Raw genomic sequence first — 25,484 nt, forward strand, 5'->3', positions numbered from 1 at the left:
TTCTGTTTTTCAAGACACGTGCAGCAGTGATGGTGACGATGGATACACACTCGTGTCGGGGAGGGGGCGGGACCTCGGAGCACTGGGGTGGGGGGTCAGCACTGCAGCAGACAGAGCGGGCTCGGGGGGGCGGGTCGGTGGCAGACGAGCTGGCTGTGAGAGCACCAGGCCTGGGGATAGAGGTGCAGGGGAGGACAGGTGTCTGGAGCTCAGACTGCGCACGGCAGGCCCGGATTGGGAAGAATCGTGAAGCAGCCAGCCCAGCGCTCCCGCAGAGCAGGCGGCGCAGGGCTGGGGAGGAAAGGTGGAAGCCGGGCGGGCGGCCGGTGGTCAGGCCCGCGGCCTCGGGTTTGCTGGGAGCTGCGTGGCCTCGGGTCTCACTCAGAGGAGCTGGACACTGCGCCCTGTGGCCTCTTGGCCCCCCTATGTTCCCCTCACGTTCTGTCCTGAATGCTCAGCCGTGGTTTCCAGGATCTCCAAGAACCCCGGGGATCTCCAAGAGCCCAGGTTGAAGCCAGCAACCAAACTTCAGCTCCTCAAAGAAAGACAGTCATTTTCTTATTCATGTATTCCTTTACTTTCCAAATTCACCATAATCAGCACATTTTACTTTCAGGATTAGAGAAACAGGTGCTATTTAAATAAACAAAGTTCTTTTGAAGTTTCATAAATTCATCGGTCCTCAGTAACACTTTCCTCGCCCCTCAGTCAGCGTGGGCTCTTTGGAGAGGCCCTTGGTTCCTCGCCCCTGATTTCGGGGGGACTGTGGGCAGGGGGCGAATTTGCAGCATGGCATAAAACACTGTGTTTGGGTGTGTTTGAAAATGAAAGCCAATGTTTTCTGAATCCAAAAATAAACGTATATTCACCATTACAAGGTACATACAATTCGGGAAGATACAATCCAAAAGTCAGCTCCCCTGAGATCAGATCCCCTGACCCCTGGAGAGACATTTCCTGCTCTGGTGCGCGCTTTCAGGCTTCTTATATTTCTGTGACTTCAACACACACAAATATGTATATATATGCACACGTTTCCCCCATGTTTTTATTGTGCTAAAATGCATATAATATTAAATTTACCATCTTAACCACTTCATTTATTTTCTGGCCACACCACATGGCTTGTAGGATCTTAATTTCCTGGCCAGGGATCAGACCCCAGCAATGAAAGCACCCCGTCCTAACCGCTGGCCCGCCGGGGAAGTGCACAGTCCAGTGGTAGTACACGCCCACATTGTTGTGCAAGTCACCACCCTCATCTGCACAGCCCTTTGCATCTCTCAAAATGAAAGCCACTCCCTCTAAACAGTAGCTCCTCCCCCGCCCCCTCCCAGCCCCTGGAGACCCATGGACTTGCTCTCTGAGCCTGGCTGCTTTTAGGGACCTCATACGACTGAGATTCTGTGATGTGTCTTTTTGGGTTTGGATGGTCTCACATAGCCTCGTGTCCTCAAGGTTCATCTGCGTTGTAGCATACTGTGGAATTTCCTTCCTTTTGAAGGTAGAATAATATTCAGTTGTGTGTACACATCACCTTTTGCTTATGCACGCATCCATCTGGGGGCATTTCCACCTTTTTGCTCTTGTGAATTGTGCTGCTCTGAACACAGAGACACAATATCTCAAGACCCCGCATTCAGTTCATTTGGGTGTATACCTAGAGACGGAATTGCTGGATCACGTGGTAATTCTACTTCTTTGAGGAACCATCACGCTGTGTTCCAGCTACTGAGTCATCTTACATTCTTGCCACGAGTGCTCAGGGGCTCCAGTTTCACCACATCCGTGCCAGCATTTGTTTATTGCTTCATTTTTTTAAATAGTATCCATCCTCATGGATGTGGGGTAATATCTTGGGTTTCACTGATAGCTCAGTTGGTAAAGAATCCACCTGCAAAGCAGGATAACCCAGTTTGACTCCTGGGTCAGGAAGATCTGCTGGAGAAAGGATAGGCTACCCACTCCAGTATTCTCGGCTTTCCCTGTGGCTCAGCTGGTGAAGAATCCACCTGCATCAGGAGACCGGGATTCAATCCCTGGATTAGGAAGATCCCCTGGAGAAGTAAAGGCTAGCCAGTCCAGTATTCTGACCTGGAGAATTTCCTGGACTGTATTAGCCCAAGGAGTCACAAAGAGTCAAACGTGACTGAGCGGCTTTCCCTTCCCCTGACAATCAGTGACGCTGAGCGTCCTTTCACGGGCTTATTGGCTGTCTGTCCACCTTTAGAGAAATGCCTGTGTAAGCCCTTTCCCATTCTTTCTTAACTTTTTTATTTTTAATTTTTTTATCTTTTAAATTATGAACATATAATAACACATTTACAGGAGACTTTGAAAATACAGAACAAAGTTACACGTAGTTCCACTGTATGTTACAATTGTTTAAGTAGATAAACAGATTTTCAGTCAGAGCTTCAATATCAAACTCTCAAAAATTAACAGAATGAATAGACAGAAAAGTAGAAGGATATGACAGAGCTGACGAGCACTGTGGGCCAACTCGGCGTGATTAAGACTTACACAGAGCTCACACGACAGCAGGGTACAAGTCCCATTCAAGTTCCCACGGATGGTAAGCCTCCGTCCACTTTTCAATATGGCTATTTTTTGCTGTTGAGTTTCAGGAGTTCTCTATGTAGTCTAGATACGAGCCCTTTATCAGATGCAGGATTCGTAGATATGTCCTTCCATTCTGGGGGTTTCCTTTTTACTCTGTGCATAGTGTCATTTGATGCACAAAATTTTAAAAAATGTTCATGAAGTCCAATTTGTCTATTTTTCCTTCTGTTGCCTGATAGCCAAGAAATCACTTTTAAGTCCAACGTTGTGAAGCTTTTTGTCCTGTATTTTCTTCTAAAGGTTATATTGTTTTAGATCTTATGTTTAGGTCCTTCCTTCGTTTTGAGTTGATCTTTGCATATGGTGTGAGGTGAGGTCCAACTTCATTCTCTCCCATGTGGATACTCGGATTTTCTGGCACTATTTGTTGAAAAGACTGTCCTCTCTCTAATGGATGGTCCTGGCACCCTTGTCAAAAATGGTTTGAACATGTGTGAGAGCTCTCCGTTCTATTTCTGAGCTCTCTGTTCTATTCCATTGCTCTGTGCGTCTGTGTTTAATGCACATGCTTATTTTTAAAAATAGATGCGTGATCATACTGTACACACTTTGCACAGCCGGCTTTTAACACTTAGCAGCGTGTTGTTCCCACGTCTCCCCATCGGTACAGAGCCTCAGGCCGTGCTGCGTGGTGCCGCTGCGCCGCGGCCCGTGTTCACCCACGATTCGTGTAAATCATCTGTCGTTGGACTTTCAGGAAGATCCGCTGGAGGAGGAAATGGCACCCACTCCAGTGTCCTTGCCTAGAGAATTCCATGGACAGAGGAGCCTGACGGGCTACGGTCCACAGGGTCACAAAGAGTCAGACACGACTCAGCGACGGGGCACAGATGCCCAGGAGGCTTCCGCTGAGGAGGTTTATCTGGTGTGTTACGGCAATGTTGTCATAATCATCCCTAATTGGGTTCTATTTACAGTGCCTGGCACAGGCTAAGTGCTGTGAAAGTATTTATTACATAAAATCTATAGAAGCACCGTTATTATTTCCTCAGGATGCATTCTTCGAAGTCCCGTTTCCCAGTTAAAGCACATGTGGTCTGCCTCCCACCTGGAAGGACACCGCCCTGAGCTGGGCCTGAGCAGACCCCACAGAGCGGGCGATCCTGCGTCCGGGCCCCGTGTGCCCCTCGGCAGGGCGTGGGGTCTGGGTCTTGGCCCCAGAGCTGCCCTCCTCTCTCCAGGCCCACCTTGGATCATGGCCCCAGCGCTTGCCAGCGGGGTGACCTGGGCAAGTTACCTGACTTCTTGGCGGCTTGGTTTCCCACCTGGACTCCAGCATGGCCGCAGGATCTGTTCTGCAGGGCGGTGTGTGAGGCCCCCCGGCAGCCCAGTCCTGCCTCCTTGATCAGTCGGAGCAGCTGGACTCCGAGTGCCCTGAAGCTCGGACAGCCCTGAGGCCCTGCCTGTTCTAAGCACCACCTTGCTTCCGTCGGGTTCGTGACAGGACAGGGCCAGGCTGAGAGAGGGGAAGCCGTGTGCTCATCCGTTGCCCGGGTGGGCCCGGCTGCATTGTATTCATCTCTGTGTTTCCATTCTTCAGAGCTTAACGGATCCTAATCCCTTCTATCACCTCACCATGAACACCCTCAAGCTGGAAGTTCACTCATATCCTGTTGTTATTATTTAGTTGCTAAGTTGTGTCCAACTCTCGTGACCCCATGGACTGGAGTCTTCCAGGCTCCTCTGTCCGTGGGATTTCTCCGGCAAGAATGCTGGAGTGGGTGCCGTTTCCTTCCCCATTTATATTACTGGCCTTACAGCTGCATGGAATCTAGGGGAGGTTCTCTAAAGGTAAGGGGGCCGGGCGCTGTCCTGGAGCGCTGGACGTGGAGGGGAGCGCTGTGGCAGGAGCTGTTCCCGGGAGGATGTGGCCAGACACACCGAGTCTAGGTTTCCTGCTGCGTGAACATAGAGAAGCCGCCGCCGGCAGGCCGGGCAGCACTTCCCCACCGCCTCCTCCCCGCGGCCTCTGAATGGAGTGGCCGTTTGCCTGGAGCATCTCTGAGCTGCTCCGGATTGCTCGCGATCCTGCTTGGAAATGGCAGGAGCTGGTCCCTCCCCCTGGATGTAGTCACCGCGTGGTAAATTCCATCTGAAAAGAGGAGCCGTGCTTTGCTGAGTCACAGAACCCGGGGAGCCGATTGCACAGGCGGCAGAGAGCATCCCGGGGTCAGAGGAAGGCGGAGGAGAGGCCGCGGACCAGAGGGGCTCGGCTGTAAGTGCTTTGCTTTGAGCGCTGCGGGGGCTTTGCCGTGTTCAGGTGGGGCTGAGGGCTTTCTGCACGGGTTTCCCGTGTGAGCTGGCTCCTGTGTTCAGCGTGCACACGGCTGTAGCTGGAAAGTTCACGGGGGGCAGGGGCCAGATAAGTCGTCTTACGTGTGCAAAGGGCATCACAGAGGACGAGGGCCCCACCTGCCCTCTACTCGCTCTGCTCCTGCGGCATCTGGGGGAGGGCTGGGCCTGGGGCGCCGGCTGTCGGATCCCTGCTCAGAGCCACCGGTCTCCCGGCGGCCATGGGGGTGGGGGGGGTGGGGGCGGCCATGGGGGTGGAGGGGGTGGGGGCTGTGGTCTCCGAGCCGGGTGTGGCGAGCACCCGGCTCCCTCGTCCTGGGGTGGGGTGGCCTGAGGGGGGCTCCTGGGCCAGGTTTTTTTTTTTTTTAATAATAGGCATGCTTATGGCTCCCCCCTTGCCATCTGTCTGCCCTGTGGAGGGATGGGGTCTTCTCTTTAAAACTTAATCAAGAATCACAGACATCCTTTCTCCTGCAAGGGGCTCAATGTGTTTGGGGGTGACAGCAGCTTATTACCTGATTTCCAGCACTTTTCCTTGAAAGAAGCGGGTGTTGTTATGCGTGCCTTGGTCCCTCCAGTGCAGAGAACATCAGTAGTTGAGTGGAGCTGGTCGGGCTCGGTGGAAAGGCCGTCACAGGCCAAACATAAATGATTCTGACACGTGTTGGATTGTGAGTGGGCTCGCTGTGAAGCTGTGTACGTGGACTGCAGCTGCAAACACTATTGCCTTTGACTCTGCTGTTCATGCAAAGCTCAGATCCGAGCTGCAGATTTGAGGATGCTCGCGGTGGCGCTGGGCCTTTGCCCGGATGTGCTCAGTGCTTTCCGAGTAAAGCCAGCCACCGCGAGACTTCAGCTCGTTTCGACGGCACCACCGACCCAGGGTCAGCCTCTGAGCTGCCCTGGGGTTTTAGAAAGTTGGTAACACCTGCCTGGTAGAGGTCAAGGACCACGTGGGCTGGTGCAGGCATGTCTGAGCCGTCCGTCCTCGGCTCTGGGAGGACTTGACGGCTCACTTATGAAATCCAAATGCTGCACACGTCACACTGGGTCCTGTCCCCATGCAGACGGTGCTGGGCAGACCCAGCACCTGGAGACCTTGCCTGACAATATGGGACCACCGGGCACAGCCCTGTGGCCAGGGAGCTGGTGGGGGCAGGAGGGAGGGGGTAGGATGAGCTCTGCATCAGCCCCAGACCAGGGACCCCTGCCCTGAGACGAGCAGAGAGCCTGCACGTGCCCTCGCCGCTGATCAGACTGTGGGCTTCCGTTCAGGGTGGTCCCACCCCTTGAGGGTTTTCACTGCTCTTTAGACTTCCCAGCTGATGCTGGTGGTCTATGAGCCACCTGCCAATGCAAGGGACGTTAGAGATTCCGGTTCAGTTCCTGGGTCCGGAAGATCCCCTGGAGGAGGGCATGGCAACCCACTCCAGTGTTCCTGCCTGGGGAATCCCATGGACAGAGGAGCCTGGTGGGCTACGGTCCATGGGGTCGCGAGGAGTCAGACAGGACTGAACGCACAGCAGGGTTCCTTAGTTTCCAGACAATCGAGCCGGACACAGAGCAGGTGGTGCTGCCAATTCTCCACTCGGACCCCGAGGCAGCCCTCTTCAGTAAGGGACTGAAAAGCCCGGGCCTCAGATCACAGCGACAGGATGCCGTTTAGAGGATGTCACCCCGTCTTCCTCCCTGAGCCTGTGGGGTGCGGTTCCTGGCTCAGAGGCACTGGCTGTGGTCCCCAGCCCACGACGAGCTGTGCTCCAGAGCCTGGGCCGGGGGCTGCCCTGCACCGCCCTCCCAAGGCCGTGGTGCTGGGCTGGCGCTTGCTGTCCCTTTGACACCTCAGGAAGAGGCCACCTCGGGTGGCGTGGCTAACAGGTGGGGAGAGGGCTGTGGTGACCCACACCAGGGGCAGCAAGCAGGGGGTCGAGGACGGGGTCGAAGGCAGCCTGGCCTCAGAGTGGAGCCAGGCCCACACCTGGGGAGGGAAGGCATTCCACGCTGGGGACTCTGTCCCAGGCAGCCTGGAGGCTGGGACTCGGCCGGAAGGTCTTGAAGGCTCAAGGCCAAGAGACCCTGTGGGTCCTGGGGACCGCGTGCTCTGCGGCTGGCGGCTCTGACGTTGGAGCTGTGCTCTGCTCCCTGCTGGGTGAGTGCGGCCCCCGGGTCGGGTGTCTCTGCCCTCTGCCAGGACTCTGCCAGTGGGTGCTGGGCTGGCCCACTGTGGCTTTAGCTTCGAAGAGCCGCCTGGGTCTTCCTGCACGTGGAGAGCTCTATGCAAGCCCAGTGGTGGTGTAGCTGAGGGGACGTGGCCCGGGAGGAGGCTGGGCAGTGCCCCCAGAAGACTCCCACAGGCGCCCCCAACGTCCACTGCTGGAGGTCGCCTGAGCTCCCGCGCCCTCTTGGGTTACAGGGCGACTGGGAACAGGAAGGACCTTGGAACCCATCGCGTCCACACTGAGGTCCCCCAGACTGACCTTTCTGCGGCTCCTGCGCCATTTGGAGGTGGACCGTGTGCAGGAAGGGGTGCGCTATTCCTAAAGCACCGAGGGGCGTTTGCCAGGGTCTCGCACATTCAGAGGTTCGTCTGAGGGCAGGCCCCAGCATGGCAGCTGATACATGCGTCTCAGGGTTTTATTAAATAGCAGCCATGACTGTGTCCTGCTCTGGTCTCAGGGTGGGGCAGAGGCAAAACCCAAGGCTAGAAGGACCTTCCAAGGCGTTTAGCAGATGTGGGGCTGGGGGGCGGGGGTGGAATCTGGGGGCTCCTCCAAGCCCATCGCTCCACTTCTCCCCGAGGCAAGTGCTCCCTGAGACCCTTACGCGCGAGTGTCCGTGGGGTCAGGCCTGGCGGGACGCCGGGTGGGGCGGCCCCCGCCTGTCTGACCCAGTTGCAAAGCCCAGAGTGGCTGAGCCCGAGTGCACGCCCACCAGCACCTGCGGGAGGCCCCGGCTCCATCGCCCGCTGCTCCGTGGGGGTGGGCGTGCAGTGCTGGCCCTCACCTGCGAGTCCCTGAGGAGAGGAGGCCCACGTCTTCTCATTTGCTTATTTGCTATCTGTTCACTCGCTTTGGTGAAAGTGAAAAGTGAAAGTGAAAGTCGCTTAGTCGTGTCTGACTCTTTGTGACCCCATGGACAATATGGTCCATGGAATTCTCCAGGCCAAAATACTGAAGTGGGTAGCTTTTCCCTTCTCCAGGGGATCTTCCCAAACCAGGGATCGAACCCAGGTCTCCTGCATTGCAGGTGGATTCTTTACCAGCTGAGCCACAAGGGAAGCCCAAGAATACTGGAGTGTGTGGCCTATCCCTTCTCCAGCAGATCTTCCCCACCCAGGAATCGACCCTGGGCCTCCTGCATTGGAGGTGGATTCTTTACCAACTGAGCTATCAGGGAAGCATTTTGGTGACAAGTGTTTAAAATCTTTTGCTAGTTTTTAAATTGGATGAGTTGTCTTCTTATTAATGAATTTTGAGACATAATATATATATACGTAATATATATATATGTAACATATATCTATATATATCTATATGCTGGAAACAGACCTTTATCAGATGTGTGTTTGGTAAATATGCTCTCCCAGCCTTGGCTTGTCTTCTCATTTTCTTAACCACACCTCTCAAAGACTAATTTTACATTTTTATGAAGTCTAATTTGTCAACATTTTCTTATATGATATTTGTGCTTTTTTTTTTTTTTTTTTTTTTGCTCTCTAAGAATATTTTTTTTCTAATCCAAGATCATGGAAATTTTTATCTTTTTCAGCTGGAAATTCTGTGGTTCTAGTTTCACATTAGTTCCATGATTCATTTCTACTAGGTTTCCAGACATGAACTGAGCTGTGGGGCTGTGGGTTTTCTTTTTCCCTTTTTTGTTTGTTTTGGCATATAGATGCATAACTGTTACAGCCCCATTTGTTGAAAGACTCTTTTCTCCACCGAATTTTCTTGTACCTTTTGTCAAATATTAATTGTCCAGATAATACATGGGGCTGTTTTTTGGTTCTGCTTCACTGATCTGTGTGTCTTTGCATCATACATTTTTTACACATTGCTTAATAGCATATGAATACATATTTACATATATGGGCCCTCCCAGATGGCTCTAGGGGTAAAGAACCCTCCCGCCAACGCAGAAGACGCAAGAGACTCGGGTTCGATCCCTGGGTCAGGAAGGTCCCATGGAGGAGGGCATGGCAACCCACTGCAGTGTTCTTGCCTGGAGCATCCCATGGACAGAGGAGCCTTTCGGGCTACAGTACAAAAGGTTGCAAAGGACACAAACTGAGCAAAGAGCATGTACTCATATATGACACCATAGATTGCACATGGATTACTGTAGCTTTATTGCAGCCTGGAAGTCCCGGTGATAATTTCCAACTCCAAATTTGTTATTTTCCAAAATTGCCTGTCACATTTTCCCAAACTGCAAATGTAAATCCTTTGCTTTTCCCACGTCTGTTTCAGGAACAGCGTTTCCATGTTTACAGAACAAAGTCCATTGGAATTTTGAGGCTGCATTTGACGTCTATTTCAATTTGGGGGAAATTAACACCATAACAATATTCAGTTTTGTGATCCACAGAGTTTAGATCTTTAACTTTCTCTCATGAAGGTCTTGGGGCTTTAAGTGGGTAAATATTGTAACTATTTCATCTGATTCCTAAGTTTTCTGTCCGGTAGTTGCAACAATGTAGCACCTCTGAAGCTAGTTCTGATTGCTCTGTTTGTTGACAATGGGCTGTTTTCCTGGCTTTCTTCTGAGTCACATAATTTCTTGTTGAATGTCAGGCATTGTCTGTGGAAGAGCAGTGGAACTGAGGGAACATATACGCCAGAAATGGGCACCTGTCTTCGTGGGTTAGTGAGTGGGTTTGAGGGACCCCCGCATGGGGTCGCAAAGAGTCGGACACGACTAAGCGACTGAACTGAACTGAACTGAACTGAGCAGCAGGGAAGCGCATCAGGGTGCGTTACCCCCAGCCGTGCTGGCCTCGAGCTGCCGTGCAGCGTGGTGCCCAGGGCCAAGAGGGGTAGTCGCTGTGTGTTCCTGCTCCACCCTTGGTGTCGGACGCTGTGCCTACTGGCATCTTGAAAGAGTCTCTCTCTGAAGCGGCGCTCCTTGCCCAGCCCTGGATTGCTGCTGCTTGTACCTGTGCAGGCTTGTTTGGGGGAGGGGGTCTCATTCTTCTGGCCCAGCCTTAGGAGTTGAGGCCCATGTGCCTGGGGGTTCTTCTCAGCCTTCCCACCCCCTTCCCATCCCCCAGCTCTGCTTGCGTCCCTGCAGGATCCCAACCCCCAGGACCTCTGTCTCCCTCCCCAGGGCCTTCCACTCCTACCCCAGGGCAGGGGGAAGCAGGGGTTTCCTCCCACCCTGCCCCGCGACCCTGAGGACTAGAGGCCTTGCCAGTCTTCTCCCAGTGCCCGAGACGTTCACTGGGCCTATAGAAGTGGCTGAAGGTGGGGCATCCGTCCTGCCCTCCGCCTGCCTCACATCTGGGTCCAGCGACTCCAGGGTGGTGTGCTGGCCCCCATCCAGCCCGCAGAGATGCGCTGCTGTTGGAGCTGAGCTCTTCCTCTGAGCTCTTCCCCCGGTGAGCCAGCTCAGGCGCCCGGGGCCCCTGGGACCGGCTTGTCGCCCTTTGGTTCTCTCGGGACCTCTTCCTAGGCCCAAAGAAGCACGTAATTTGGCAGATTCTGTGGCCCTTGGCCGTTTTTCACGACAGGAGGGACTTTTCTCACGACTTTCCACATCTTAAGCGGAGGCAATTTTCTCCTATGTTTTAAAAATCACTTTTCATTCCTTTTTTTTGCCAGTTATGTCTTTTGACAGTTGCCTGTTTATCTTGTGAGATCTTAGTGTTACTGTTGAGTTTCACAATCTCCTAACATAGTAAAGACACGAGCTTTGCTGTTGTATTTATTGCAAATGATGTTTCCACTTGTTTTTAGCTTCTTAACTGCATCTCACTGATGATAAAGTGAGGTGAGGATTTTGTGTGGTGGCATCTGTTGAGCTTGCCTCCTGTTGCTGCTAAGTCACCTCAGTTGTGTCCAACTCTGTGCGACCCCACAGACGGCAGCTCACCAGGCTCCCCCGTCCCTGGGATTCTCCAGGCAAGAACACTGGAGTGGGTTGCCATTTCCTTCTCCAATGCATGAAAGTGAAAAGTGAAAGTGAAGTCGCTCAGTCGTGTCCGACTCTTTGCGACCCCATGGACTGCAGCTTACCAGGCTCCTCCACCCATGGGATTTTCCAGGCAAGAGAACTGGAGTGGGGTGCCATTGCCTCCTGTGGGTTCCTTTTATCTCCTTTAAGCCTAAAAAATCCTCTCTCCGGAGACTTCAGAAATGCTCCTTTCTGCATCTCCCCAATAGTTTTAGTGATTTGATTTTTTGGCTTTAATTCTCTTAATCCATTTAGACTTTATGTCAGAAAGGCAGTGTTCCACAGGTTTATTTCTCATTCACCAACAGCCGGCTACTCACCCCAGTGCTTGTGAGCAGTCCCCTCCCCTTGCTGGTGAATATGACGCTTTCTATCCTTAGACGTAACACGGGGCCCCTTTCTGAGCTGTGTGATCTTTTTCACTGGCCATTCATGAAGCTAAGTGTTTCCTGCTTAGGAAAATTGTGTAATTCCCATTAGAGACGCATTTGCCTTATCCCTCCCAGGCCCATTTCAAGTTGGTCCAGGGCAGATCAGTCAGAACCATCAGTGCATGGTGGCAGGATCTGTTCCTCGTTCCGGGATCTGTGTGGTCTCTGCGGGGCCTCGGTGGAGGTGGGCGCAGAATGTGGCCAAGCCACTGCCCTGGGGCCTGAGCCGGGTGTTGTCCGCCAGTTTCTCCCAGAACGTCCTCTTCCTTGCAGCCCCCATTCCCCTCTAGGGCCCAGGCCCTCCCATCCTGGGCAGCCTGTTCTGGGCTTTTGGGAACTCTGGACACCCTTCCTGGGACCATCCAGGATCAGCGCCCAGGGCAGAGTCAGGACAGGAGGCCCCTGGCAGGCCCAGGGGCCATGATGCACCCGTGATGCCCGAAGGCCCGCTGGTTTGGTTGTGCAGCGGGGGGGATAGTGGTCTTCAAGCAGTGATCGCTGCACCAACTGTGTACACTTAGAAGGCTTTCCAGGGTGGGGGGCTGCCCATAGCCCCCTCCTCACCTCCTGGCCCCCTGCAAAGCAAGGCAGACTCCACCTTCCGCAAGTGGAGAGCTCTGGGACACCAAACCCAGGGAGGAGAGGAAGTTTAACTAGAACACTCAGATCGCCAGCCCCCTTCAGCTTATTCAGAGATGTATTTCTCATACAATTTTACTTCTTAATAATTTATCAGAATTTGTAGTATATTTGTACTATTTGAACCAGTATAGAGCAATAATCGGCGAAGGCAATGGCACCCTACTCCAGTACTCTTGCCTGGAAAATCCCATGGATGGAGGAGCCTGGTAGGCTTCAGTCTATGGGGTCGCGAAGAGTTGGACACGACTGAGCGACTTCACTTTCACTTTTCACTTTCATGCATTGGAGAAGGAAATGGCAACCCACTCCAGTGTTCTTGCCTGGAGACTCCCAGGGACGGGGGAGCCTGGTGGGCTGCCGTCTATGGGGTCGCACAGAGTCAGCCACGACTGAAGCGACGTAGCTGCAGCGGCAGAGCAATAACAATTGCAATGATCACTCAACCTGGAAGACGTTTTTATAACCTCAGTGCTGAAGGTCACAGTAAAAACTGTAAATTTCCACTTACATACATTTTCTTGTCCTGTAAAGATATGATAGGGTGATCAGTGGAACCCTTCAATCAAAAAAAAAAAAGTATCCTAATGGGGGTAATATATAACCTTATTCTGTGTGGTCGGTAGAATTTCAAAGGGAAGAGGAATAATGTAAAGATTTTACTGAAGAATTGTTGACGTATTTTTGAAACGAATGGCAGTGGGTTTCCAATCACTGTTCTAGCTTAGATAACTTGGTACCATGTTTAAGGTCTATGACCTTTCCTCTGGGATGAGTGACTCTGCTGTTAGTGCCACACAGGGCATTTTCCTGCCTCAGACATGGCGTTTGAACCTCTATATTGTTGATGTGGGTCTGTGGGGTCTATTCTCTTTCTCTTCCTGGCAGGCCGCTGTCGCCCCTGCGCTGCGACAATGTGGCTTTATGAGCTCTGGCTGTTCTGATATCCTGGTCTGCTAATCCCTGCGTGCGCCTCATGCCCACATTTCTTTCCTTTTCCTCTCACTAAGACTCCCATTTCCCTACTTCTTTGCAGGTCTGGAAACATTTGATTGAATGCCAGACACTGTGATTTTATACTGTTGGGCTGAATTCTTTGTGTTCCTTTACATGTATTTGAGCACCATGCTGGGCACGGTTGAGCCCCTCTGGGAGAGTTTGTTGCTCTTGAGGTGGTTCCTTTGAGCTTCCCGAGTCAGAAGCATGGCGTGACTTTCAGGCTCGGCCTGTTTGGCTCAGTCCAGAGGTCACCCTCTGGGGTCTCTCCTGCTGCTTCTGATCACAAGCCCCCTAGGGAACCCGACCAGGCCACGTGGTGCCACCAGCCGTTGCGGGGTGGGTAGGTCTGGAGCCAGCTCTCCTTGGGGGACACGCCCCCTCCAGGCCCTGGTTTCCTCATCTGAGCTGGGGCTTTGGCTGGTGATCCCGAGAGTCTCTCTTGGAAATCTGGTTGTTTGACATCTCCATTTTTAAACGCTGACCGGCCAGGTGATGGGTTTGGCAGAAGCAAAGCTGTGCATAAACTCACTTCTGTTCTTTTCAAAACTCTCGCGCTGACACCTGAGGTGGCTCAGTGGTTCCCGTTGCAGAGGCGTAGCTGCTGCAGCCCCTGTGTCTCAGGAGGGGCGTCCTCCCAGGACTGAGTCAGACCGGCTCCCACGGCAGGTGTCTCCCAGAGCTGCTCACTCGAGGGCAGTGCTGGGGACCCTTTGCTCAAACAGGTGGGTGGTGTCCGCCGCCATTCATCTATTCATTTAAGTTTGGCCACTCGGTGCACGGTTTGCAGGATCTTAGTCCTCTGACCAGGGACTGACCCTGGGCCCTTAGCAGTGAAGCCAGAGTCCTGAGCACTGGACCTGCAGGGAATTCCCTGCAGCCATTTAGTCGAGTGTCTGTCTTTGATCCTGAGACTTGAGCCAGCAAATTTTAAATCATGCTTATGATTTAAATTCTAACTGAAATAGTAATAAACACAAGTCTAAGATCTTTTTTCTTTGATCATAAAGTTGTGGCCTTCTGCCTCCAGAAGACAGAGCAGACATACTTTTCCCTGTTCCTCCCATTAGTACTATAAAATCTCTGGACGCTGGTCTAAAACAAACATAAAGAGGCTCAAAGGTGGAGTGAAGAAGGAAGGGCAACTAGGGGCCTCAAGACCCAGGAAGACACAGTGGTGAGCTCCCTGGGTTTTCTCCTGGAGTTGGAGTTGAAGAGGCCAGCAAGTCAGATGGACGGATGGGCACAGACAGAAGCGGCCCCAAGGAGAGCCCGCCCTCTCTGGCCGGAGGGTTAGCAGCAGACAGCTCGCTGGGGGTGCACAGATGGCGGACAAGCACAGGGCAATGGTTACCGGTGGCGGTGAGGGAAATGCAGGTTAAAGCCACAGCGAGGCATAAATCGCACCAATGTTTCCCTAGGTCAGTCTCCCAAGGCAGTGGAAATAAAAACAAAAATAAACTAGTGGGAACTCAGCAAACTTACAAGCTTTTGCACTGCAAGAGAAACCCTAAACAGAGGAGATATTTGCAAACAGTGCAACCAGCAAGAGCTTAATTTCCAAAATATCAATCAGCATATACAACTCAACAAAACAGCAAAAAATAAACAGCCCAACCAAACTATGGGCAGAAGACTTAAATAGACATTTCTCCTAAGACATACAGATGGCCAATAGGCACATGAAAAGTTGCTCAATGTCACTAATTATCAGAGAAGTGCAAGTCAAAACTACAATGAGGTATCACCTCACACTGATCAGAATGGCTGTCATCAAAAAGTCCACAAACAATAAATGCTAAAGAGGGTATGGAGATAAAGCAGCCCTCCTACCCTGTCGGGGGATGTAAATTAGTGCAGCCACAAGGGACCACAGTGTGGAGAGTCATCAGAAAACTAGAAACAGAATTACCATATGATCCAACAACCTCACTCCTGGGCGTACATCTGGACAAAACTATAATTCAAAAGATACATGCACCCAGTGTTCATAGCAGGACTATTCACAGTAGCCAAGGCGTGGAATCTACCTAAGTGTCCATCAGCAGATGAGTAGCTAAAGAAGACGTGTACATATATACATTGGAGGATCACTCAACCGCAGAACAGCAGGAAACCATGCCATTCGCAGCAAGCAGATGGACTGAGAGATTATCATGGTGAATGAAGTAAGAAAATGAGAAAAAGCAGTGTGCTGTCTCTTACTTATATGTGGAATATAGAAGATGGCGCAAATGAACTTACCTAAGAAGCAGAAACAGACTCATAAACAGAGAGAAAAGGAGAGGAGGGACAGACTGGGAGTTTGGGATTAGCAAACGCAAACTATTCCACGTAGAATGGATAAATAATGAGGTCCTACTATAGAGTACAGGGAACTACATTCAATACCCTGTGGTAAACCATAATATGAAAAAGAATGCATGTGTATGTTTAAAATATATATATACATATATATATATATATATAAGACTGAGTCACTTTGCTTACAGCAGAAAATAACAAACATTGTAAGTCAACTATACTTCAGTTTAAAAAGTAGGTTAAAAGAAATAAAACCGCAATGAGATACCACTTATCAGATTAGCTAAAATAATTTTAAAAAAAAAAAAGCAGCAACACCAAATGCTGGCAAGGATGCTGCGAAACTGGACCCCTCACACGCTGGTCGGGGCAGGGTCACATGGTGCAGCCTCTCTGGAAAGCGGTTTGCATTTTCTTAAATAACTACACGTTCAACTGTGTCTGACCAGAAATTGCACGTCTAGGCATTTGTGTCAGAGAAATGAAGACCGAGGTTCACACAACAACCTGGACATGAACATTTATAGCAGCAAGATCTGTAATGACCGACCAGTTGCCCCTCAGTGGGTGAGTGGGTACCGTGTCCACACTGTGAGTGCTGCCCCCACCGCAGTCGCCACGAATGAGCGTGAACTCTCCGCACACAACTTGGACGGGTCTCCAGAATTACAGTGAGTGAGGAACGCCGATTCCAAACGGTCCTGTGCTAGACCACTTCATTTCTATAACATTCCAGAAATGACAAGGTTACAGAAATGGAGGGCAGATTTGTGGTTGCCAGGGGCTGAGGCGGGGATGAAGGTGGGGGCGGAGATGGAGACAGGATGGTCTCTGCGATGACGTCCCGGAAGCCAGCGTCTTGGTCATGATTCCTAGTGTCTCAAGATGCTTCCCCTGTGGGAGCTGCATGGCGGCATGCCAGGGTCTCTCTGTATCAGCTCACAAGGCTGCATCTGAATCGGCACTCATCTTGAAGTTTATTTAAGAATAAATCACAGCACCTCTAGGAAACTTCAGCCCTTCACTCCTTCACAGGTGAGTCAGAGCTGCAGCTTGAGTCACACACGTCTCCTTTCAACACAGAGGGACCGTGGGGTGGACTCAGTTCTGTAGGCTAGGAGTGATGACTCAGGGCCAACCTGATGGAAACATGAACGTGTTGAAGTCATGGCAGAGGTCTTGCGGATGAGAACCGCGGGCGTCATGAGAAGCACGGGCGTCTTCTCCATCAGAGGACCTTCCCTGTCCGGTGTGATGGTCACCGTGGGGGGACATCCCACACTGGAAAAGCCCCAGCTCTCAGGCTCAGGTGGGCTGACCGTCTCACCCGGCCGGTGGTCGCCAGCCCGGAGCCCTGTCTGGCTCTTCCTCTCCTGTGACCTCCAACCCCACCTGGGACATTTGGGTTGAGAGGGGCTCCCTCCCCAGAGCTCCTCCCCCAGAGCTGGATCCCCTCCCTGCTGATGGCCAGGATCAGGGTCTCCACCCACCGGGTGGACCCCTGGGCCTTCTTCCTCCTGGAGAGCCCGGACCTGTTTAATAGGCTTTCTTGGGGAAGGCTCATGCTTTGGGGGCTTGAGAACAACCTTCTAGAAACCCCTGGGAGGTCGTGCGCCTGGCAGGCGGACAGGGAAAAGGGACCACCTGGCTGTGTGCAGCCCCGCCCTCCCGGCTCCTCCCGCTCTCCGCTGGGGCTGTCGCCAGAACCCGGGGAGGGAACTGGAAAGTTCCCTTTCCTTCCGGTCAAAGGCCGCCACCCCATTTTCTTCAAACTCTACTTCCGATCGGGGTGTGCACAAGATCAGCACACATGTGACTTCTTTGAGAATGCTGTGGTTAGAAATAGAGGTCACAGCCCAAACCCTCAAGAATTCTAATCTCTCTCCAGAGACTCATTAAAACACTGCACGTGTTTCTAAGGGTCGCGTCAGCCTAGCGCAGTCAGACAAGCCTGTTCTGCACACGTTTCATCGGATTTGCAGCAAGAGGCTTGCCGCTACCAGCGAGGGCCTCGCCGCAGGAGTGCGCCCGCCCTGACGGCTTCCGGGCCGTGTCCAGTAGGACGTGTGTCCCTCGGGCAGATGCTCCGGGCTGTGAGTTTGCTGAAAGACCGTGCTCCAGAACCAGTGTGTCTGAAGTCCGGGAGGAGGTGCCTTCGAACCACCCCCTCCTGGGTCTGAGCTCCCAGCAGCCTACAGCCCCCATGACTGCCCACTGCCGTCACGGCTGGACCTTCCCCCTCCTCCAGGCATTTGTCCGATGGCCTGTACTTAAGGGGTCCCTGTGGGATATGACAGAGAGCGTCCCCCCCAACCATGGCCTTGGGTTTGCACAGAACTGACCAGACCAGAAGCATCAAATGCATCCTTTGCTGGCTTTGGGTCAGCCTCTTAACCCAGAGAGCTTCCATGCAAACATGACCGGCTCTGCAAGGTGGGAGCCCCTTTGTGACCCTGCTCACTCACCCCTTGCTGGGGCGTCACCGTGGTGACGCCTGCGTGTTGGCGGTTCCCTTCTACCTGCGCACCAGCCCGCAGGCTCCACGTGGAGAAAGCTGGATGGAGGCCGGCAGGACCGAGGTGGGGCAAGGTGTCCAGACTCCAAGGTGACCCAACCGCGCTGCCAACACGCCCTGGGCCGCAAGCTGTGTTTCGCTCTAAACCCTCCGAACACAAAACGACTCACTCAGAGACCCGAGGGGCGCTCTTCTGCTTGCTATTCCCTCCCCGGAGACCCTGAGATGGGAGCGGGCAGACTGCACTAGCGACCTGATCACTTAAGGACTTTGACCATAGCGAGGCGCACGCGGTTGGCTGGGGCCTCACGTGGGTGCCGGTCTGGCGCGGGGGGAGTGAGAGGACCCGGCGAGTCGCCCGCCCTCCTCTGGTCCCTGGGCCTCCCGCGCAGGCGCAGAGGTCACGCCGGCCGCGGAGGGTCTGCTTCAACCTCAGGACGAAGGCGCCGGCACTGCGAGGCAGGCTCTCACCACGAACCGCGTGCCGAGGTGCTCAGGTGCGCCCTCATCGCGGGGCTGCCTCCAGCTCGTGCCCCACAGCCCCTTCCCACCAGCACGTCACCCCCGGCCTCGAGCCTCGTGAGCAGGCGGCCGGAGGCCTGACTGAGTCTGTTCTGCATTGAGGTTCAGGCGGCGCGGGCGGTGGCTCCAAGTGGAAGGACGGCTCCGTCCACCTGGCGCGGCCCAATCCAACTCAGCCCTGCTCCCAGGGAACCGGGCCTTCCCCGGAGACCGAGGGCCTGCCGTGCACTGGGCCCCGAGGTCATGGGGGCCTCCTGGGAGTTAGTGAGGCCAGCCAGACAGGGTCAAGCCAGGGAGGCGTGTGCAGGGCTGCACAGGAGAAGGGGTGGGTGCTGGGAGGGCGGTCCGAGCGCGGCCGGGGTGGTGGGAGGTGGTGGAGGTGGAGGCGGGGAGCCCCCGTGCTCGTGAACCGCAGGTCACAAGCTGCTGCTGCGCCCCCGCCCCCACCCTCACCCTGACCACTCAGCCCGGGGCTCTGTGCCCTGCCGTCCCCGCAGGATCCGTGAAGGGCCGCCCGGGATGGGCGGCGTGGGCTTCAGAGGCGGGCCAGAGGGTCTCGGCCACAGGAGACCCTCGGGAGAGCGGAGGGGCCGACCCCGCTAGATCCAGCCCCCGCGCTGACCCGGGCGACCCGGGGTCGGTCCCGAGGGCCCTGTCCAGCAGACGCCCCCTCCCCGGGGTCCTGCTCAGGCCTGAACCCCACTGGCCAAGCTCTGAGCAGCCTCTGCTCAGAGAGTGCGCCACAGCCCCGGGCACCATCCAGGTTGCTGCGTGGGAGCCAGAGCCCCTGGCATCCCCGAGGGGGAGGCTCTGCGGTGCCCGCTGGACCTCGCCCTCCCAAGGCCTCTGTCAGCCCTCCGCCCACCCCGTCCATCTCCCGGGTAACAGGAAGGACGTGGGAGCGTGACGGCACCCGGGAGACGAGGCGACCGTGGCAGCTGGCGCTTCTCCGGGTGTGGGTGTGCGCGCCAGGCCGTGGGTGCAGAGGAGCACGTGCGGTGGGCCAGGGGCCCCGGAGGCACGCGCAGGCTCCGTGCCCCCGGTGTGCGCGCCTCTCCTCGGGTGTGGGCGGAGCCGCGGCGGCGCTCCCTCCCGAGGCCCAACGTGCATGCGCTCAGCGCGAGTAGGGCGTGGGGAGAGGGGACCCCCAGCTGCTCTCCGGGAATCGTCCCATCCAGCGCGCCTGGGGGCACGGCCCGGGGGCAGGCGGGGCCCTGGAGTCCCGGCCCCGGGGTGGGCATCGGCACAGCCCGCACGCCCCTAGCGGGCTCTGGGGAGAGTCCGTCTGTCCACACTCGTTGCCATAAAGAGTGACATCAGCGCACTTCCCGTTTGTGCCCAAATGCATGCTGGGAAAGGCAGGGCCTCGCCTTTAGGGGGCTGCGGGGCAGGGGCTCCAGGCCTGTTATTTCATCGAACGGAAGCTCTAGGTGCCGGGAGGCCAGGGCCTGGGTAGAGGCTGCTCAGCGCCCTGGAGTCCAGGCGGCAGGCAGGGGTACCAGGCAGCCCGAGTCCGTGTGAGCCTGTGGGAGGAAATGCGGGCGGACTGTGTTTGGACGAGCCAGCGGCTGGGTGGGCCAGGCTGGCTGGGGGGCCGTGGAGCGGGGAGAGCCCCTCTGCTGCCGGCCAGTGTGGGCACCGCCCCGGGCCTCTCCCTCATCTCACCCTGCCCTTCCTCTGCTCTCAGACGGCCGGTGAGGCTGCCTCTCTGTCCAGGAAAGGCCTGCGGAGTTTCATTTTAAAATAAGTAAAACATAACACGCCTGTTTTCAGAAAACATTGAAGAAATGCTAGCTGGGGTGGACGGCAGCCGGCCAGTTGCACAGGGGCTCGGAATTCTCTGTGATCTGAGGCGGACACATGGCGGCGGGGGTTTCTGGGGCCGGGGAGGTGGTCTGGTCACTGTTGCTTAAAGGCAGCTGCAGAGAACAGACCAGAAATGGTCACAGGGGTCCTATGGAGGGTGGCCAGGCGGCTGGGGACACTGCAGGGGAACCGTGGGGCCAGGCCCCTGCTTACAGAAGGCTGAGGGCTGGGGTCGTCGAGCCCCCCACCCGGAGCTCCAGGAGGCCAGCGGGAACCCATGGTCCTGCAGGACTCCCAGGCCTGGCCTGGAAGAGCCTCAGCAGTGCACCTGGTGGGTGTCTAAGCACAGGATGGAGGCCTTGGGGACACCTTGGGACACTTCTGTGTCTCGGTGAGGAGACAGGTGCGGGGGGCCAGGCAGCAAGGGGAGCAGACCCAGAACCCCTCTGCCTTTTAATCCAGGCAAAGCCAGTGGGCTCTCCCAGTCTCACACTGGGTGCTGAGCGCTGGGATTCGGGGGAGTGGGGGCCGTCCCAGGCCTGGGCCAGCGGGTTCAAGCATCCAGGCTGGGTGATGGGTGAACAAGCCAGGGTGGGGCCCGGTGCCCAGGCGGTCCAGGGTGCGTGTGCGCCCACCGAGTCGGCTCGGTCTCCTGGGCTGAGGGTGTGACCCCTTCCAAGCTGGGTCATGGGCCCCAGGGGTCCCAGACGCCCCTCCGTTCGTGTCAGAGAAGCTCGTGTTTCACACCCGCTCCCGCCATCCGCCTGCCACACACCGTGTGAGAAGTTGGGCCCTAACTTTGGTCCCCAGAGTCTTATTCCAAAGGGGCAAAGAATAAACAGGTACTGATCGTCCGTTACCCGAGAGGCAGGAGGAATGCGCTTCCATGGAGAGGGGTGTGGGCGGAGGGCAGGCGGCCCCCGCAGGCTGTGACACGGTGGGCAGTCCGGCCGCAGACTCGGGCCAGCAGATGTATCCCCGCGCACCCCGCTCGTGGGGCCCCCAGGCCCGTGCGGTCTGCTCACAGCGCGCTTCCCCTCAGGTGAGTGACAAGATGTAGAGGAACCACAGGCAGGCGATCGGCCCAGACGCGCGCTGCCCCTCGGGCCACCCTCACCATGTCCAAGAAGGGCGCCGGCGGCCGGAGCAAGGGGGACAAGGCGGAGGTCCTCGCCGCCCTGCAGGCTGCCAACGAGGACCTGCGGGCCAAGCTCACCGAGATCCAGATCGAGCTGCAGCAGGAAAAGAGCAAGGTGGGCGCCCGCCCCCCGCCCCGCCCCGCCCCGCCCGCGCCCCGCCCCCGCCCAGCCCCCGCCCGCGCCCCGCCCCCGCCCAGCCCCCGCCCCGCCCCCGCCCCGCCCCCGCCCCGCCCCCACGCCCAGCCCCCGCCCCCGCCCCCCCCCCGCCCCCAGCCCCCGCCCCGGCCCCGCCCCGCCCCCAGCCCCCGCCCCGGCCCCGCCCCGCCCCCAGCCCCCGCCCCGGCCCCGCCCCCACGCCCAGCCCCCGCCCCGCCCCCAGCCCCCGCCCCGGCCCCGCCCCCCGCCCCCACGCCCCCGCCCCCCGCCCCGCCCCCGCCCCCACGCCCAGCCCCCGCCCCCACGCCCAGCCCCCGCCCCCGCCCCGCCCCCGCCCCCAGCCCCCGCCCCCAGCCCCGGCCCCGCCCCGCGCCCCGCCCCCGCCCAGCCCCCGCCCCGCCCCCACGCCCAGCCCCCGCCCCCGCCCCGCCCCCGCTCCCAGCCCCCGCCCCGGCCCCGCCCCGCCCCCAGCCCCCGCCCCCAGCCCCCGCCCCGGCCCCGCCCCGCCCCCAGCCCCCGCCCCGGCCCCGCCCCCACGCCCAGCCCCCGCCCCCGCCCCCAGCCCCCGCCCCCGCCCCCGCCCCCACGCCCAGCCCCCGCCCCCACGCCCAGCCCCCGCCCCGGCCCCGCCCCGCCCCCAGCCCCCGCCCCGCCCCCAGCCCCCGCCCCCAGCCCCCGCCCCGCCCCCGCCCCGCCCCCACGCCCAGCCCCCGCCCCCGCCCCGCCCCCGCCCCCGCCCCGCCCCCACGCCCAGCCCCCGCCCCCGCCCCGCCCCCGCCCCCAGCCCCCGCCCCGGCCCCGCCCCGCCCCCAGCCCCCGCCCCGGCCCCGCCCCGCCCCCAGCCCCCGCCCCGCCCCCGCCCCCACGCCCAGCCCCCGCCCCCACGCCCAGCCCCCGCCCCCGCCCCGCCCCGCCCCCAGCCCCCGCCCCGGCCCCGCCCCGCCCCCAGCCCCCGCCCCGCCCCCGCCCCGCCCCCGCCCCCAGCCCCCGCCCCGCCCCGCCCCTCCCGCCTGCGCTGGCTCCTCCCTCTGCTGAGAGTGGCTCAGAAGGTAAGTGAGACTTCCGTCGTTCGGGCTGAAGCCGTCCGGAGGGCAGGAGCCCCCACCCCCTGCCCCCGACGGCCGTGGCCCCTCCTTGGCGGATTAGTTTGAGAGGTGCTGGTTTCAGCCTCCTGAGCACGCAGGTTTCCGGACACCCGTGCGTCTGCCCTCTTGCTTCCAGGGTTGGAGCCTCCTGGGTGCATAATATCACGCTGCTAACCCACGAGGCTTGACTGTTTTCAACCCGTGTTTTAACGAGACCTTACGGTAGCTCCCAACTCTGCAAGAACACACAGCCTTTCCGAACGCTGCGCCCGGTGTCCCGGCAGTCTGGCTCCGGGCCGACCGTGTCTCGCTGTGCCGCAGGTCGGCCGGGCGGAGAGGGAGAAGAACCAGGAGCTCAGGCAGGTGCGGGAGCACGAGCAGCACAAGAGCGCCGTCCTGCTCACCGAGCTCAGGACCAAGCTGCACGAGGAGAAGATGAAGGAGCTGCAGGCGCTGCGGGAGGCGCTGCTGCGGCAGCATGAGGCCGAGCTGCTGCGCGTCATCAGGACCAAGGACAGCGAGAACCAGCGGCTGCAGGCGCTGCTGCACGCCGTGCGCGACGGCGGCCCGGACAGGGCGCGCACCGTGCTGCTGTCCGAGGCCAGGGAGGAGGCCAAGAAGGGCTTCGAGGTGGAGAAGGTGAAGATGCAGCAAGAGATCTCGGAGCTGAAGGGCGCCAAGAGGCAGGTGGAGGAGGCGCTGACCCTGGTCGTCCGCGCCGACAAGATCAAGGCCGCCGAGATCAGGAGCGTGTACCACCTGCACCAGGAGGAGATCGCCCGCATCAAGAAGGAGTGCGAGCGCGAGATCCGCCGGCTGGTACGCGCGCGCCGCGGGGGCGGGGCGGGGCTGTGAGGGGGCGGGGCGGGGCTGTGAGGGGGCGGGGCGGGGCGCGGGGGCGGGGCTGGGGCGGGGCCGCGAAGGGGCGGGGCGGGGCTGGGGCGGGGCCGTGAAGGGGGCGGGTCGGAGGCGGGGCTGTGAAGGGGCGGGGCTGGGGCGGGCGCGGGGGCGGGGCTGGGATGGGGCGGGACGGGATGGGGCGGGGCTGTGAAGGGGCGGGGCGGGGCTGGGGCGGGGCCGTGAAGGGGGCGGGTCGGAGGCGGGGCTGTGAAGGGGCGGGGCTGGGGCTGGGCATGGGGCGGGGCTGTGAAGGGGGCGGGTCGGGGGCGGGGCTGTGAAGGGGCGGGGCTGGGCTGGGGCGGGGGCGGGGCTGTGAAGGGGCGGGCGCGGGGGCGGGGCTGTGAAGGGGCGGGGCGGGGCTGGGGCGGGGCGGGGCGGGGCGGGGCGGGGCGGGGCGGGGTGGGGTGGGGTTGGGGGAGAGCCGCATGGCGCATGGCAGGCTGGGCAGCACTTGGACTTTGCTCTCAGGCGGGTTCCGCCCGCACAGGGCGCCTCGCACCTCTGCTCTTGGTTTGCGGACTCCAGAGAGGCCAGGCTGCTGAAAACAGCAGGATGCGGTGCAGAACTCACCAGTCAGTGGCCCAGGGCCCAGGAGGCCGCAGTCCTCCCCGCTCCACCCCACCCAGCTTTCCTTCCCATTTCCAGCTTGGTCAGAATGAGACATCCATGAGGGGGCCCTCCTCTGTCCCCCAAGAAAGGGTTTATGAAAGGTCCCCCGTCTTGCAGCCCCAGGTTAAGCTCAAGACGTGCAGGGGCCAGTTGGATGACATAAGCCCCACCTCCATAACCAGGAGGGTCTGCAGTCTGTGAGCTCGCTGGACCCAGAGAGGGGAGACCAGAGGCCCACAGGCAAGGGTCTCACCCAGGGCCATCCCAGCGTGCCTGAGCTGTGCAGTCTGGGAAGGAGTGGCTCTTCGCAGGTCAGGAACTCTGTGCATCCCCTGGCTCCCAAGAGCAGCTGCCCGATGCTCCTGAGCCCCTGTGAGGAGAGGCTGTGGAGAACGCTCAGAAGTTGTGGTGGGTTCCACTCGATTCTCCTCATTCCTTGGAGCCTGGACTTCCTTGGCCACTGTGGGGAAATGAGCCCATCACTCCTGCCAGGCACTTCATTGGGACGCAGCTGGCTTTGCAGCTGGCCACACTGGGGACCCCTGGATGCCCCTTGGGGGTGCAGCCAGCTTTCCTCCAGCATGGCCGTGCAGCCAGGCCACCTCTCCCAGCCTCCTGGGCTTCTGGGTTCCAAAGACCACCATGCTGATTTCCCAGAAGCGTCGAAGTCGCTCTGGATGCAGGGCACAGAGCTAGGCGCTGTGAACAAGCACAGCTCTGTCACACCGTGCCTGTGGGGCCCAGACACCCCCACCCTGGGTGGCTCCCTCTCCTTTCCGGAATGTCCCCTGCTCCGCACTCTCCCTTTCAACCCTGCATCCATCTTTGGGCCCTGTGTTGGCACCAGGTCAGCGCCCACTGCCCAAACGCACACTCTCTCCATCACCTCGATTCACCTCGGTGTTCATCGTGGAGGCTCGTGGCCCAATTTCCTTAACCACAGGGTCATGAGAGGACTGACCGTAGTCCTCAAACTTGACCTGGGCTCCCCAGAGGGGCCCACTTGCAGTTCTAGCTGATTCTTCCGAGTTTTATTCCAAACCCTCAGGAATGCGCCTGCACCTCCCCTTCTTGATTCTCAGGTTCAGCTCTTCCTCTGTTTCCCCATTAGCCCCCCGCCCCCAAGTCCCATTCTCAGCAGGCCACACAGCACACCCCACACAGGGAGGGCAGCTTTGTGGAGCCCCAGGGGCCCCGGTGGGGCCTGGCTGTGGCCCCAGGGAAGGGGCCAGGGCAGGTGCTGCCCCTGTGGGCGAGGGCCTTGGACGAGAGGGTGGCTCTGGGGGCACTCGGCCCA

General features: G+C 58.1%; 1 protein-coding gene across 1 annotated transcript in view; it reads left to right on the forward strand.

Annotated features, from left to right (window-relative positions):
* Positions 1 to 21,416: 21,416 nt before the first annotated feature.
* The window catches only part of JAKMIP3 (Janus kinase and microtubule interacting protein 3), a 38,867-nt gene continuing 34,799 nt past the window's right edge, over positions 21,417 to 25,484 (forward strand). The window contains exons 1-2 of the mRNA XM_052661084.1: positions 21,417 to 21,551; positions 23,000 to 23,497. Coding sequence (XP_052517044.1) covers positions 21,417 to 21,551; positions 23,000 to 23,497 — 633 coding nt within the window. The remainder of the gene's footprint in view (positions 21,552 to 22,999; positions 23,498 to 25,484) is intronic.

Source organism: Budorcas taxicolor, chromosome 23 (assembly GCF_023091745.1).
Source record: "Budorcas taxicolor isolate Tak-1 chromosome 23, Takin1.1, whole genome shotgun sequence".
Lineage (NCBI taxonomy): Eukaryota > Metazoa > Chordata > Mammalia > Artiodactyla > Bovidae > Budorcas > Budorcas taxicolor.